Raw genomic sequence first — 17,683 nt, 5'->3', positions numbered from 1 at the left:
CTTTTCAGTTACTTAAGTGAAAAATACAAATGCAAGTGTTCAGACCTTTTGTAGTTAATTCAGTGAAAAAAAAAATTCAAATGTAAATTGTAGTTAATTCATTTAAAAATCCCCAAAGAACTGAAGTGTGCACAGATTTGTAAATGGTTCTAAGAAAAATGGGGGGCACGGGTGGCCGAGTTGTCAAGGCGCTGGGATTTGCTGTGCAGAGTTGCGTCCCTTGGGCACACCAGAAACCTATGATTGTGGGTTCAAAACCTGGTTCGCCCCGATTATGTTTCTAGGTTTATCTGCATCATACCTGTGCTGGTGGGTTTCACCGAAGTGGTAAACGTCTGAGACCTGCATCACTTCGGGCTTTCCTCCCACATTAAGCTGACACACCGCGATATAACTGGAATACTGTTAAGAGCGGCGTTAAACCCAACTCACTCACTCACTCACTCAATCCACGAAAAATGTAAATATTAATGTATACACGTAACCTTTGGAGTTAATTCGTTCAGAATATTTGTACATATGATATCCTACATGGCGTACCTGAAATAGTTGAAAATGTTGTTGAACCCAAATTACCATGTTCAGAAATGGTGAAAGAACTGAATGAGACTCTCATGTCAAATGTATGGCGAATCCTGAACCTCTCCATGCTGTGATTTTTTCAGCAGCGAGTGCCGTTAGCCATCCCATGATTCACCACCAGAAGGAAGTGATGTCACTACCGCAGCCCGAGATGGAGGAGGAAGTGCGTGAAACTCCCATGATGCCGTTCTTTGATATCACCAATCATCGGCGGAGATCGGAAGCCAAACCCAAGGACGAGCCTCGACTGATGTTTGAGATCACGAGCGACGACGGCTTCCAGTGTTCCGGCGAGACGATGGATGGTGAGCATTAGGGTTGTAACATTGCCAAGCTAAAGCATCATCCAGTTTATATCAATATGTGGAAAGTTCCCCTTGAAGACAAAACTGCCCTTGCAGTTTGGGAATGACTTTACGGCAGCCATTTTGGTTTGCTTCCGCCTTTCAATTAGTTTGTTTGTTTCGTGTAGCCTAGTGGTTAAAGTGTTTGCTCGTCACGCCAACATCCGGGTTCGATTCCCGACGTGTACAATGTGTGAAGCCCATTTCTGGTGTCGTGATATTGCTGGAATATTGCTAAAGCGGCGTAAAGCCATACTCACTCACTCACTTTTAAGGGGGATGGGGGTCATCTAAAACACAGGGTTATGTTTTTTCCCCCCAACACAAAGACATTACCGTGAGCATGTAACACCGGAAATAATATGTGAACAAATCGGTGCTGAAGTACGCAAATTAATCATGAAATTACACTGTATTGGTTGTAAAAAGAGTTCATAAGATATAAGTTTGTATTCTATTTGATTAATTATCCCCCGCCGCGCGAAAGCGCGAAGCGGGGGATATAGTATTCACGACCGTCCGTCCGTACGTCCGTCCGTACGTCCCACCTGTTTGTTGCCGCGATATCTCAAGAACTAAACACTGGATTGTCTTCATATTTGGAACTATGGTGTATATACAGACTCCGCAGACACCAGTCGGTTTTGGTGACCTTAACCCCATTTTCAAGGTCACAGCAGGCATATCTGCTTTTGGAGTTGGAAAACGGTGTTGCCGCAATATCTCAAGAACTAATCTCTGGAATGTCTTCATATTTGGAACTATGGTGTATATACAGACTCTGCAGACACCAGTCGGTTTTGGTGACCTTGATCCCATTTTCAAGGTCACAGCAGACAAATCTGCTTTTAGAGTTGGAAAACGGTGTTGCCGCGATATCTCAAGAACTAAACACTTGATTGTCTTCATATTTGGAACTATGGTGTATATACAGACTCCGCAGACACCAGTCGGTTTTGGTCACCTTGATCCCATTTTCAAGGTCACAGCAGGCAAATCTGCTTTTGGAGTTAGAAAACAGTGTTGCCGCGATATCTCAAGAACTAATCGCTGGATTGTCTTCATATTTGGAACTATAGTGTATATACAGACACCGCATACACCTGTCAGATTTGGTGACCTTGACCCCATTTTCAAGGTCACAGCAGGCAAATCTGTTTTTGGAGTTGGAAAACAGTGTTGCCGCGATATCTCAAGAACTAATCGCTGGATTGTCTTCATATTTGGTACTATGGTGTACAGGCGGGGGATATTTCGTCACTCTGTGACAAATACTTGTTTTATTTAAAATTTCATTTAATATTGTTTCAATTCATTTCGGCAAAATCATGTGTGAAGTGATCGAAAGATGGCACAACTCATCGTTATGTACAGCAACCACGGTCGTATTACCTGTATTGACACCTTGAAACAAACTTTTGTGGATGGATAATGGATATATATATCATAAATGCCATGCATTGTTGCCTCGCTGAAAGTCATATTTGTTGTAGGCTATTATATGCCAACAAAAGGTTTTTGCAATCGTGGGCGCTGGAGTATCGACGGTGATTGGTCAAAGTGTTACATACAAAAAAATATCCGGAAATAGCGATCAGCTGTACCAAAGTGCTACGCTTATTGTTATTAATTTATTTCACATATCAGAGACTGTCAGTGTATGGTCTCTGCACATATATATAGTAAAGCTGCAACTTAAATAACATGATATTGGAATAAATTATTCCTGATAAAATAATAGTTTCAGATACAATTCTTCTGCTCATGTATACAAATTCTTAAAGTTATATTATTGGGTATTTTTGGACTGAATCACCGGTAGATTCAGAGAAACGTGTCTACAGCTGATTGCTACTTCCGGCTTAGTTTTCGAGAAAATACACACGGTAATCTTAATCTATACAGATATAACAATGCCAATCAGAACAGGATGTACAATTTAATCCGCAAATCATCATGTTTTATGATGTTTTATCTCAAAATTTAAATTTGTATTGACCAAGTCTATTATAATCTGCTCGTTTTCCTGAATTTGATAAAGGGATACGATGTCATTTATTTCTGCGAAAGACAATATGTTTTCTTTTGCAAATGTAGGGATTTTTTATGCGCTGATGATGTGCTTCATTCGGATTCGCTTTAAAGACTTTAAAGACTGGGTATATAGATTAGCATCGATTTCCCGCTTATTTGACGAGACAAATACTAAAGTAAATCTTATACTCTGCGTACGAAACATTGTCTTGCATACAGTACACAAATACCATGGAATTTGTCAATCATGTCTAGTGTTGTTTTATTGCAAATTTCATGTTTTCATTGACCAAATTTGCAAACGGCTAAACAAGCACACAAACTCCTATTGCCGCGATGACCATAACACATGAGATGCGCAGTAAAGCAGTGTGCATGAACAGGGAAGTAACTGCACGCTATATTGGATCGCATTGTTTTTAAGTATTGTAGCATTTCACTGTTTGGGTCGTGTGTTCAAGATGCGGAATATTTAAGGACTTTTTTTGTTTCGAAAATGGAATTAAAAACGAAACGTGGTGCGGACTTTGTAATGATGTGGCGGTGCCTGAGAACCAAGATTTTTTTTTTTAAAGCCTAACTATCATAAATATATCTTGAAGTAGAATAACATGTTGTCCAGATTGTACAGCGTAGCTTGTTTATTCCTCAGACGCGTGGCGGCAGGTGACGGAGCGAGTTCAGGATGCTCGGGCCGCTGCCAGGCTGAAGGCCTTGTCGTACGCCGGCATGAACAGCGCCAGCATGTTTGGCGTCAACAACAGCACCGTGGTGTACCTGGTGGAACAGCTGTTCGGGGCACAGCACTGCCACAAGTACAGCTTCCACTTCTTCCAGCACGAGGTCGAGCAGCAGGAGGAGGTGAGGCTGGGGCAGGGTGGAGACACGGGGGCGGGGCGGGGTGAGGAGACCGGGACTGGGCGGGGTGTGGAGACCAAGGTGGGGCGGGGTGTGGAGCCCAAGGCTTGGCAGGGTTGAGGACACTGGGGCTTGGCGGGTAGGGGAGACCAGGGCGGGACGGGATGGGAAGACAGGGCAAGGTGGGGTGACCAGGGTTGGGAGAGCAGAGCTGGGCAGGGTGAGGTGGGGTGACCAAGGCGGGGCAGGGGGCAGCTGGTTGGGGCCGTAGAGACTGGGGAGGGACGGGATGGGAAGACCAGGACGTGGGCAGGGTTGGTGTAGGGAGTCTTGGGTGGGGTGGGAGGACAGGGGCGGGATGGGGAGACAGAGGCAGGGGGACCAGGGTTCAGAACCCAGAGTTACGTTCCGAAGTTGTGGCAGAATCCACTGATCTAGAGTTTGAATGTAACCTTTATTCTATTAATTGACCCTAAAGGCTTTTTTATCAACGAGTTCGATATCATGAAAGTTGATAAATTAAGGCCATGTCCTGGGGCTGTCAGTAGTGATAGGATGAAGGGATCAGTAGGACAAAGCGTGACGTCTTGTACAGTGACAGGATTGTTGCTGGTGGTGCTGTCAAACTAACCCATCACTGCTTCTCCCCAGGAACCTGCGGAGAACCCCAGTGGCTGCGTACGGGGCGAACCGTTCATGTCTCGCAAGCCGTACGACATGTTCAGTTTCCTCATGTCCCGCTATCGCAGCAAGCCCATGTCGGACGCAGGCCAGCAGAACGTCGAGATGATCCACAAGTCGGCCAGGTAGGTGTTCACTACAACACAAGAAGTATAACACTGTCTGTTAGTCATTGCTCACATGCTGTAAGGCAAGACTTGTTTATGAATAATTTGTAACCACTAAAGTTCCTCAGTCACATGACCAGTAACATTTCTTGCTATGGGCCCCGTGAAGGTCTGGGTTAGAACAGGTCATCAGCAATCCATGCTTGCCGTAAAAGGCGATTATGCTTGTCGTAAGAGGCGACTAACGGGATCGGGTGGTCAGGCTCGCTGACTTGGTTGATGCATGTCATTGTATCCAAATTACGTGGATCGATGCTCATGATGTCAATCACTGGATTGTCGGTCCAGACTCGATTATGTACAGACCGCCATCCTATAGCTAGGTCTGTTGCCATGGGGATAGTCTTCCTGACTTTGCTGAGGAGGAAGTGACGATATACCATGGGGTACTCATTGTGACTCCACTGGGGATTTCAGGGGCGGTCGTGTAGCCTAGTGGTTAAAGCGTTCGCTCGTCACGCCGAAGACCCGGGTTCGATTTCCGACATGCGTACAATGTGTGAAGCCCATTTCTGGTGTCCCCTGCCGTGATATTGCTGGAATATTGCTAAAAGCGGCGTAATATCATACTCATTCATTCATTCCAGTGGGGATTCCAGGTCAGAATGGGTCCCTGACAACTTAAGCTAGTCCTGATAAAGAAGCGATACTATGACTTCACTGATTTGTGGCAGTAGACTGTTGTCAATTTGTTTGTAGTAATTGTCAGTGGCAGCCAATGATTGAAATGCTAGTAACTTGGTTTTAGTGCCCAGATTTTTTCAGGTGATTGGAGTTACCTCCCTTGATTGTTTACAAACACTACAGGCTTGATCATTTGAGAATTTTGGGGATGGGACAGTTTCTAGGTTGAGTGACTTGGTTGATTGCGTGTCATCATGGTACCGTGAAGGCATTTCACATAACATCACATCATGGTCCAGAGTTAGTTACATACAGGCCACGTTCAGATAGTTGGAATATTGTAGAGGATGGCGTTAAGGAACAAACATAGTGAGCAATATTAACAGACCTGCACCCTAACCGCCATGTTGTTGTTTCCAGACGAGCCACCAGCATGGACCTGCCGATGGCGATGAGGTTCCGCAAGCTGCAGGAGCACGCGAAGGAGGCTGTGGGAGTCTACAGGTGAGTTGGGCGAGGTACACCCGTGGTTTGTGTCAGGTGATTTCATCAGAGAGGGAGTCAGTATACTGTGTCTGAGTGGGGTAGTCATGTTAAACTGTGGCATGGTATCTCAGTGAGCTAGCACTATAAATCGGAATCAGTCCGGACTAGAACAAGCAAGCGAGCGCGCGCATGCACGCACGCACACACGCACGCACGCACGCACGCACGCACGCACGCACGCACGCACGCATACACACGTCATTATATAAGTGCAATAATATTGGACGCGACGTTAAACCCAATTTCACCTCACCTCACCTCACCTCACCTCACCTCACCTCACCTCACCCTGTATTTCTTGAAGCAGTTGGGTGGGTCAGCTTCATGATCTGTTATGTATGTCCATAGCAGTTGTTTTGTTGTCGTGGTGATGACCTTATCATGTCTTATCTAGGTCTCACATTCATGGACGAGGGCTGTTCTGCAAGCGGAACATTGACAGTGGGGAGATGGTGATCGAGTATGCAGGGGAGGTAATCCGTTCTTCCCTCACCGACAAGCGAGAGAAATACTACGAGAGCAAGGTGAGAGGACTGGAAAATGTTATCAACTCCGTATATTATTTACATATTGACGACTGGCCATTAACATTGCTGTTAAGAATGTTTTCAAGCCTGTCAAAGTTACAGCACGAATATTTTCAGATCAAGAGGACACAAATATTGAATAGTTTCAAACTTGTAAATATCAGATCAGAGAGGTTGATGGGTTTGATCCATGGCCACATCATAAGAAAAGACGTTAAGTATGGTATGTGTTTGTATCCTGCTTGTTGCTCGGCAACAAGGGTAAAACAAGAAGAAGGCACGGAATCAGTATTCTGTGAGTGGGTATTCATGTTAAAACTGCGGCATTGTATCTCAGTGGGCTAGCACTATATGTCCGGACTAGTACATGTGCGCATGCACTCGTACTCAAGTGCTAGATATGTGCAGTAATCATCAACACGATTTTAATCCCCATTTTGAATAAAACTTGTATAAAGTCAGTAAATCCCGAATATAATGAGCAGATGACAGAAACAGAAAGCTCAATGTGCGACTGATGCTGACCTTGATACTGACCTTGATACTGACCTTGACCTCTTGTTTCAGGGTATCGGGTGCTATATGTTCCGTATCGACGACTTCGAAGTGGTAGACGCCACCATGCATGGCAGTGCCGCCAGGTTTATCAACCATTCCTGCGAGGTGAGTAGACTGGTCTGGTTGTTTCCTAACAATCCTTGTTTCCGTGAGCAATGATGGGCAGATTCGGCAACTTGGTTAAATGGAGTCCTCATACCCAGTGGCGCGAGACGTTGCTGGAATATGAACCTCAGATTTGTCTCATCCTGACACGATTATTTAAAGGCCGCTTTCGTTGTACTGGAATATTGCTGAATGTGGCGTCTAGAGTGAGTGAGTGAGTTGGGTTTTACGCCGCTTTTAACAGTATTCCAGTTATATCACGTCGTGTCAGCTTAATGTGGGAGGAAAGCCCGAAGTGATGCAGGTCTCAGACGTTTACCACCTCGGTGAAACCCACGAGCACGGGTATGGTGCTGACAAACCTAGAAACATAACCTCACACTCATTTTTTAGGGCACTGACCTTTTGTCTGAATTGTCCGAAAGATGTTTTCCAAATTTGGTAGGAACAAAGAAGGATGTCATTTCCAAAGTTGAGGTCATGAACATCCTGATGTCATTTGTCTCGAGCAAACTCACTGGAATCTTTGACTCACATTTGTACGTTCTCGGCCTGTTTCAGCCCAACTGCTACTCCAGGGTCATCAACGTGGACGGCAAGAAGCATATTGTCATCTTTGCCATGAGACCGTAAGTGTCCTCCAAAATCAGTTCATCGATGCTCATGATATCAATCACTGGATTGCCTGATCCAGATTCGATTATTTACAGACCGCCCTCATATGGCTGGAATATTGCTGACTGCGGCAGTAAACAACAAACCAACCAACCAGAAGTCAGTTGACAGCACTGTGTATTTTGCATATTTGAGATGCCCAGATTAAGTATTGAGTGTCCACAAAAGGCTTTCGAGGACCCATTTTTACCCTAGTAATGGGAATCCCCCCCTTAGCAGATTTTTTCCTTTGAAAGGTGATTTCGTTTGTCATTTTTTGGCATCTGTTTTATGCTGTTTCCCTTTTTCAAATTTAATTTTGGTCAAGTATGTGATTTGTATGCCCTAAAGTATTAACACCTGCTATGTTGACTTTACTTGCGCTTTAAATGTAAGCTGGTGTTTGCCCACAGAATCAGCAAGGGAGAGGAGCTGACGTATGACTACAAGTTCCCCATCGAGGAGGTGAAGATTCCATGTTCGTGTGGCTCCAAGAAGTGTCGCAAGTATCTCAACTAACCACGGGTGTCGCTGCAGCACCATGGGCCATTCTATCATGGAGAAGAAACACAATGTGGAATCATGCTAGTCAGCCTTGAAGCCAAACTGGTTTTGTGTGTTATTCGAGATTGCATTCTTGTATGAAAATGTTCCGTCAGAATTGAGGAGAAGCAAATAAGAGGAGTTGTGTCTGCTACTGCAATTATGATGTGAGATTGTGTATGTCATGAGTTGAAATGGGCACAGTTTCAAGGAGAATTGGTGGGTCAAGGTCACACTGGAAGACTCTTTAAGATGTTTCCATGGGGATGGTTTCCATAGGAATGGTGGAGTTGTTGGTGATGGTCCATGCTCAGACTGAATTAACAGGTGCTTTTTGCATCGAGTATGAGACAGAGTTGAAAAGTTTGTGGTGTATAAAATATGCAAGTGTTGAATGTTGGACTTGTGTGTTGGCAGCTAGTGATTGTCAGGTCCACGTACCTCACAACCGGGACACGGGAGCAAGACTCACAGCTTGCCAATAACAGGTGCTTCCTGTTTGCCGAACACAGGACGATGTTGGATTTACAGGGGGCACCTGTTTTACTGTGGAGAGATTTGTGTGCAGCCTGGCTCCTTGACTCTGTGTCCTCCAGAATCTGTTCCAGGGTCAGGCTGGTGATAGATGTGGGCACCTGTTTTACTGTGGAGAGATTTGTGTACAGCCTGGCTGCTTGACTCTTGTCCTCCAGAATCTGTTCCGGGGTCAGGCTGGTGATAGATGTGGGCACCCGTTTTACTGTGGAGAGATTTGTGTGCAGCCTGGCTCCTTGACTCTTGTCCTCCGGAATCTGTTCCACGGCCAGGCTGGTGATAGAAATGGATCTTGTATTGTGTAGAAGAGGGAACAGTACCTAACAGATACCGGAACAAAAGGATTCAAAGGTCTTCAACTGACAGGCACTTGTCCTGAAGTCTAAAACAGATTCACAGCATGACAATCGGTGTTTGTATCCCGAGTAAATATTTTGAAAGTTGTGACGAGCCAAGGCTGGAGTTGAGACTGGATGCATGTTTCTGTCAGAACAAGCACCTGGTATGTGTGAAGGTCATGCATCCAGTACTTGTCAGCCAGGGCCCCGTTCCACAAAGCGATCTTAGCGCTAAGTTGATCGTAACTCCTATACTTTAACATAGACTTACGACTGTTATAGCGCTAAGATCGCTTTGTGGAACAGTGCCCACGATTGTGTTGTAGAGACTGGCAGCCATGGCTACATTCACCAAGGCAGCTATTACTAATGGCGTCAGTATCTTAGTGTCGTGCCAAGAGGGTGTCGCGGTGTACGGGTGGACACCACCAGGGTGCTGTTGTACAAAGCGATCTTAGTACTAAGGTGATCGTAACTCCCATACCTTAATATAGACTTACAACAGTCATAGCGCTAAGTTGATCGTAACTCCCATACCTTAACATAGACTTACGACAGTCATAGCGCTAAGGTGATCGTAACTCCCATACCTTAACATAGACTTACAACAGTCATAGCGCTAAGGTGATCGTAACTCCGATACCTTAACATAGACTTACGACAGTCATAGCGCTAAGTTGATCGTAACTCCCATACCTTAACATAGACTTACGACAGTCATAGCGGTAAGGTGATCGTAACTCCCATACCTTAACATAGACTTACGACAGTCATAGCGCTAAGGTGATCGTAACTCCCATACCTTAACATAGACTTACAACAGTTGTAGCGCTAAGGTGATCGTAACTCCCATACCTGAACATAGACTTACAACAGTCGTAGCGCTAAGGTGATCGTAACTCCCATACCTTAACATAAACTTACAACAGTTGTAGCGCTAAGGTGATCGTAACTCCCATATCTTAACATAAACTTACAACAGTCATAGCGCTAAGGTGATCGTAACTCCCATATCTTAACATAGACTTACAACAGTTGTAGTGCTAAGGTGATCGTAACTCCCATACCTTAACATAGACTTACAACAGTCGTAGCGCTAAGGTTGATTCATACAACGAGACCGGGGTCCTTGTTAACTTAGTTTACATTAGACCTGGCTCACATCGATTCCCAGTGATGTTTGGTAGTGTTTATGCTATTCCCCTGTAATGGGAGAATTCATTAGCAGCTGCATACAGTCACTCTTGTACAGGGTGACTGACGGGAAAAGGGTGCCCTTGTACAAAGCGATCTTATCGCTAAGGTGATCATATCTCCAATACTGGTATCTTAACATAGAGTTACGACAGTCGTAGTGCTAAAGTTGTTTTGTACAACAGGACCCAGGTGGTATCCCACTCATGCTCATGATGTTAATCACTGGATTGTCTGGTCTAGACTTGATAATATACAGGCCACTGTTATATTGCTGGCATATTGCTGACTGTGGTGTTAAACAAGAAAGAAACATTAGCTGTTTGGTCCTTATTATATGCCCAGCTCTTACTATCAAATTTTGCTCATTATTCATGGAGGGGCATGGGTGGCCCAGTCGTCTAAGGCGCCGTGATTCGCTGTGCAGAGTTGCGTCCCTTGGGCACGCCAGAAACCTATGATTGTGGGTCGGAATCCCGGTTCGCCCCAATTATGTTTCTAGGTTTGTCAGCACCATACCCGTGCTCGTGGGTTTCACTGAAGTGATAAACGTCTGAGACCTACATCCCTTCGGGCTTTCCTCCCACATTAAGCTGACATGCCGCAACATAACTGGAATACTGTTAAAAGCGGCGTTAAACCAAACTCACTCACTCACTCATTATTCATGGAGGAATTGTGGTAATTATATACTATAATATCACCTTTAAGTCTAGAGCCCATAGTTTCATTTTTGATCTTCATATCTGTTAAATATTGAAATAGGCTTAAAATCGGATATTAATTTTGGAGTGCTTCTTGTTCAAATGTAAAATCCATGTATATTTTCTTATTTAAAACAACTTAACAGTTTCTAAAAATATTTAAGTGAAGGGTGCCCTTTATTTTTCCCTGGGCTTAATTTCGGATAAATATTTTAAATGAGAAAGTGTTATGTTCTGTTATTAGGCCCAGGGCTTAAATGCAGGAAGCCCAGGTAATGTGTTTGCAAGAAGAACAACTGGTTTACATATGTGATGGCCGATGATTCTCGCGTTTGTTTGGTTTCAGTTTAATAGGTTATTAAAAAAAACCTAATCATTCGTCAAAGATTCATGTGACGAAGGTTTGGTTTTATTTGTTGTGCAGGGAGATTTGATCCTGAGGAACAGTTTTACTCTGTGCCATTGAAGTATTATGATATACAGCATAATGCCCAGTTGACAGTTGCTACACTGTATGAGATAATATACAGTGTTGTATATAGCTGTGTATAGTGTTGATGTGCTATGACATTTATATACCACGGTTACAATATCGGATGTGTTCATATATGTGTGTTTATGACTGTAACTGTGTACGTGTTGTCAGAACTAGAAGCAGGCACACCTTCTCATTCATTCAATAGTGTGCAGCAATTGTGTTGATTCATCGATAAGAAATAATGCATATCAGTTTCCCAGATCTTCTGAGTATCAGTGCAGACAATCCAGTGATTGACATCATGAGCATCAATCCACTGGTTTGTCTGGTCCAGACTTGGTCCAGGGGTCGTAAATCGATGTATTGTATCGTGGGACTTGTATCGCGATATAGGGGTCGTAAATGATGTATTGTATCGTGGGCCTCGTATTGCGATACAGGGGCGTAAATCGATGTATTGTATCGTGGGACTTGTATCGCGATATAGGGGTCGTAAATGATGTATTGTATCGTGGGCCTCGTATTGCGATACAGGGGTCGTAAATCGATGTATTGTATCGTGGGCCTTGTATGGCGATACAGGGGTCGTAAATCGATGTATTGTATCGTGGGCCTTGCATTGCGATACAGGGGTCGTAAATCGATGTATTGTATCGTGGGACTCGTATCGCGATACAGGGGTCGTGAATTGATGTATTGTATCGTGGGCCTACAATACTGTATCACCATTTTGTTACAAAAGTAATAGCCTCACTAAGTGATTTGTTGAAAACAAATGTAAGTTAATCTCAGACTACCATTCAGGTGATCCTGTCATGTGAGACTGGTGATGTCCAGTGTTCTGTAGCTCACGTACAGTTCTGTAGTTCATTGTTATAAGGAGAAGTGCCTTCACTGGTCCAGATGCTGGTTCGCTGTAATGTAGCAAACAATATCAATTTTCAAAACACAAGCTGCTTGAATTGAATGTAACTGAATTAAGCTGTTTGTAATATTTCTTACTATGCTTTGATAATATGAACTTTAACAAAACTAAAAATGATTTATTTTGGAGAGGTATGTGATCAAAAATAGAGTGTGATCAACAGTGGTAGTTGGGAATAGGTGTTGAAAGTCCCAACAAGCCTATCGATGTACAGGTCACATGAGACATGGAGTTTTCATATTTTTGTTATGACACCAATTTGGCAAATGTTCTGCTTGATACAACACAATCCTACAAATCATACTGTTGGTAAACGATCAAGTTCAATTGAAATGTTATTAACTGTCTGTAGTAAGCGATGGATGATGAAGTTGTTCATACTCATTTCATTTTGTAAATCAGAACGAGGAGATTGCTGTGTGTGTTAATGAAATATAGGAACAATTGTTTTATATTCTCGGTTTGTCCCCCAACTTTGCCTCCACATCTTATGCAGAAACGTGCCTTATACAGTTGTACTTCGAGATTCTGGCCAGTGGGAACGTACAGGGAATGTTATAACGTTGTTATAAGGTAGTGTATAACCTAGTGATTGCCTGATATAGTGATACGTTGATTTTCCCAGTATAACTGTGTTGTGTAACAATATGTATATCCCACAGTGGAATGTTTGGAGTGGTTCCTTCTTTCAACATTTGACCTGCATCACTTGGGGCTTTCCTCCCACATTAAGCTGACACGCCGGATATAACTGGAATACTGTTAAAAGCGGCGTTAAACCCAACTCATTCACTCTTTCAACATTTGCTGATGGATTGCTTCAAATGTTGGACAAACTCCATTTTGAAAAATAGGAAGGGGAGACTCCATTTTGAAGAATAGGAAGGGGAGACCACTCCGCCAAGCAATCTGTACTTGCCATGCAATAAGCCTATATTCCCAGCTTTGATATACACACGATATATGACGTATTGTTCAACTTGATGTATCGGATTATTCCTTACGGGAGCTGTTATTAGACCACGGAAGTCCATCACAGTCATTATTTATATCTTGTGCAAGTTGCATATTATTTTATGTCTATGGTTGTTGAGCGCGTGTATATATGTAAATATGAACAAGCACCGATCAGGGACGCCTCACCCAAGGAAGTCCGTGGCATGTGTTCATTAACAGTGTAGATAGTACACATTGTTTTTCATGAATTATCCAAATGAATCCGTATATATTTTATTATGAATCTCATGACCATATGCACAAACTTACATCAGATCAAGTCTTAGAGATGCTGGTGTTGTCACTCATATAGCCGAACAGTGGGAGTAACTACGGTTAGTGGTTACAAAAATTGAAAGGGTAATTTTAAGAAACGGGATTTCGTTTAAATAGCGTTCATCATTGTACATTATCTGCCATCTATGAATCTATGAATTCTGGGTGACACGAGGATTGCAATAGAAAAACCTTGTTATTCCACACAGTTTGGCTTTTATAACTGTCCATGTAGATGAACTAGGAACTATTTTAAGGTACATGTTTTTGGCTGGGGGGGTTCCCGAGTAAGAAATTAAGGGTGAAACGATACATAAGTTACATTGTTTTTTGTATCGATACAGGATGATACACTTGCTGAAATAAATTACTTGCTCCTCCTTCAATGACCCCTGGCGTTTTTGTCAGTCAGATATCGCATTGTATTGTAATTAGCGTTTTAAGTTCACGACTAAAAATACCCGCTTCGAACGTGTCTGCAGCTAGCTTTTCCTTTTGAACCTCCTCTGAAATATATATTGTCAAGACGTTTCGATGGGATTTGATGTAAATATGCGCATCGCGATACATATCGTATCGTTTCACCCCTAAATACAACATGCCACATTTCCACCCTATAAAAACAAATGTATGCATTTTAGAACAAATATATTTGGCAGCATGATAATTAATTAACGATGAATTAAAATGTTCGTATCCCAGTTAGATTTGCTCAAGCTTGTTCTGTCTCAAAATAAATCGATGCACTTCCGTTTCTGCAAGACTTTACACAAAATGCATCAATTTGCCTTTTTTTCAGTATTATGTAGGTTGATAATTTTGTTTTAAGTCATAATCATGATCCTAGTTTTAGAGAAACCACAGTGTGATGGCATTTGTTCAAGCCCATATATATACATGATTATATCCAGAGGTACATGTAAGGTTTCAGCCTATGGTATAACTGTACGTATCACGCTGTATGCATACGATATCACACCATTATTTAACAGTTTTTTGTTGTTGTGATTGTGCATTTATTTCATGTTTGCAACTTCCATGCTTTTTCATACATTTTTTACTTGTTTGAAAAACAATGTACAGACTAATTTATTGTAAATAGTTGGACTCAATTCGCTCGTTTTTATCTCAAGTTGATGTACATATGAATAAACCTATCTCAGACAACATTGTTTCTTTGATTTGAAGTGAAGATCTGGGGTGGAATAGGTCTTCAGCAACCCATGCTTGCCGTAAAAGGTGGCTATGCTTGTCGTAAGAGGCGCCTAACGGGATCGTGTGGCGACTAACGGGATTGTGTGGTCAGGCTCGTTGACTTGGTTAATGCATGTCATATTATCCGAATTGTGTGGATCGATGCTCATGATGTCAATCACAGGATTGTCTTGTCCAGACTTCATTATTTACAGACCGCTGTCATATAGCTGGAATATTGCTGATTGCGGCGTTGAACAACATACCAATAACTGTGAATTTGAAGCCTGCATCGATGAATCCGTGTTTGTGGGTTTCACCAGTGAATCGGTAGTGATGCTTGTGGGTTTCACCAGTGAATCGGTAGTGATGCTTGTGGGTTTCACCAGTGAATCGGTAGTGATGCTTGTGGGTTTCACCAGTGAATCGGTAGTGATGCTTGTGGGTTTCACAAGTGAATCGGTAGTGGTGCTTGTGGGTTTCACCAGTGAATCGGTAGTGATGCTTGTGGGTTTCACCAGTGAATCGGTAGTGGTGCTTGTGGGTTTCACCAGTGAATCGGTAGTGATGCTTGTGGGTTTCACAAGTGAATCGGTAGTGGTGCTTGTGGGTTTCACCAGTGAATCGGTAGTGATGCTTGTGACGCTTGTGGGTTTCACCAGTGAATCGGTAGTGATGCTTGTGACGCTTGTGGGTTTCACCAGTGAATCGGTAGTGGTGCTTGTGGGTTTCACCAGTGAATCGGTAGTGATGCTTGTGACGCTTGTGGGTTTCACCAGTGAATGGGTAGTGATGCTTGTGACGCTTGTGGGTTTCACCAGTGAATCGGTAGTGATGCTTGTGACGCTTGTGGGTTTCACCAGTGAATCGGTAGTGATGCTTGTGACGCTTGTGGGTTTCACAAGTGAATCGGTAGTGATGCTTGTGACGCTTGTGGGTTTCACAAGTGAATCGGTAGTGATGCTTGTGACGCTTGTGGGTTTCACAAGTGAATCGGTAGTGATGCTTGTGACGCTTGTGGGTTTCACAAGTGAATCGGTAGTGATGCTTGTGACGCTTGTGGGTTTCACAAGTGAATCGGTAGTGACGCTTGTGGGTTTCATCAGTGGTGAATTACTATTACCAGCATCACTCATTCCTGCCACATTATGTTGACAGCAGTGCTAAATCTAACAATGTCAAGAATATAAACCCAAGCTCAGAGGACCAGAAGCTGTGTTTATGATCTGAGGAAGGGATTCTGTTTTCTCAACCCTGGGTATGCACTTATTGTTTCAATCCACACCGATAGAGAGGGTCCAGTTATCTAATGCACTGCAATTCTCAGCACAGAGTTAGGTTCCTTTGGGCACGTCAGAGTGAATGAGTGAGTATGGTTTTACCCCGCTTTTAGCAATATCCCAGCAGTATCACGGCGGCAGACACCAGAAATGGGCTTCACACATTGTACCCATGTCGGGAATCGAACCCAGATCTTTGGCGTGACGAGCGAACACTTTAACCGCTAGGCTACCTGACCGCCCCTGGGCAGGTCAGAAACCTATGATATCAGCACATACCCATGCTCATGGGCTTCACCAAAGTGGTAAACATCTGATGTCACATTCAGCTTTCCTCTTGCATTAGGCCGAAATGCCTTGATATAAGTGGTATACGTTCGAAGCAGCAAATAAAACCCAGCTGACTTGGATGAAATTGTTTGGGTTTTTTAGAGTTTGTTTTACGCTACAGTTTGTCATGTTGGTTGGGGTCAGTCGGGTTGCCTAGTGGTTAAAGCTTTCGCCCGTCACGCCGAAGACCGGGGTTCAATTCCCGACATGGGTACAATGTGTGAAGCCCATTTCTGGTGTCTCGTGTCGTGATATTGCTGGAATATTGCTAAAAGCATTGTAAAATCATACTCACTCACACACTCATGTCGGTCGGTAAGTATGAGGTCTGGATTGAATGTGTGGTTTTGCAAAGCTTTCAGCAATATTCCATCAATCTCAAAGCGGGGGGACACCTGAAATGGGCTTCACCGTACCCATGTAGGCCTGGGTAGAACCACCTTGTGGATAGAGCATCAGCCCGGAGAGCAGAAGGTACAAGGGATGAAAGCTTTATGACGGCAGTCTGTAAATAATCAAGTTTAGACCAGACAATCCAGTGACTGACATGAACATCGATCTACACATTTGGGAAACGGTGCCATGCATCAACCAAGATCATAAGCCTGACCAACCAATCCTGCCAGTCTCCTCTAAGACTCTGCTTCAGGAAACAGCAGATAAGAAATTCCCCATAAGGCTTAGAAAAGAAAAGAATTGGTTCTCAGACATGGCTTTTGAAAATATAGTGCGGGCGGGCAGTTTTTTTTGTTTTTTTTATGGTTCAAGCTTGTAGATATTTATTTATTTAAAAAAAAATGAAAACGAAACGTGCAGCGGACTCTATGATGATGTGGGCGGTGCCTGAGAACCAAGACTATTTTTTGGTTTAGCTTAAAGTACAATTCAAGACATAAGGAACCGACCATTTCATATTCTTGGGGGGGGTGCCTGGGACTTTATATCAAGATTAGATTTTTTTTTCAGCTAAAGCTACAGCTTCAGAACCAGATATTTTTTTAACTATGAGCCTGAATATATTTCAGAAAAACACCTTGTAATTTTTGTGGCAGGAATTTTTTTATTTTTTTTATATAGAATTTCAAATGGTCGGTCCCTACCCTGTGATGAATTAGGCATGTTGGGTGGCTGGTCTGTGGCCAGTATATAGAAACAACAGCACTGGATGTGGATGTGTTTATTTCACATGACTGCAGTCAGTACAAGAACAA

At 43.2% G+C, this 17,683-nt stretch overlaps 1 protein-coding gene across 1 annotated transcript in view; it reads left to right on the top strand.

Annotated features, from left to right (window-relative positions):
• Window positions 1–9,714, top strand: part of LOC139458448 (histone-lysine N-methyltransferase 2A-like) — a 43,167-nt gene extending 33,453 nt beyond the window's left edge. The window contains exons 21-28 of the mRNA XM_071239886.1: window positions 666–887; window positions 3,613–3,821; window positions 4,470–4,624; window positions 5,711–5,794; window positions 6,231–6,360; window positions 6,931–7,026; window positions 7,588–7,655; window positions 8,094–9,714. Of these exons, the coding sequence (XP_071095987.1) occupies window positions 666–887; window positions 3,613–3,821; window positions 4,470–4,624; window positions 5,711–5,794; window positions 6,231–6,360; window positions 6,931–7,026; window positions 7,588–7,655; window positions 8,094–8,199 (1,070 nt within the window). The 3' untranslated portion in view covers window positions 8,200–9,714. The remainder of the gene's footprint in view (window positions 1–665; window positions 888–3,612; window positions 3,822–4,469; window positions 4,625–5,710; window positions 5,795–6,230; window positions 6,361–6,930; window positions 7,027–7,587; window positions 7,656–8,093) is intronic.
• Window positions 9,715–17,683: the final 7,969 nt, after the last annotated feature.

Source organism: Haliotis cracherodii, unplaced genomic scaffold, assembly GCF_022045235.1.
Source record: "Haliotis cracherodii isolate W230 unplaced genomic scaffold, xgHalCrac1.p SCAF_12, whole genome shotgun sequence".
In the NCBI taxonomy this organism is placed as follows: Eukaryota; Metazoa; Mollusca; class Gastropoda; order Lepetellida; family Haliotidae; genus Haliotis; species Haliotis cracherodii.
Note: the sequence above shows the minus strand (reverse complement) of the source record. Positions and strands in the feature narration are given on the sequence as shown.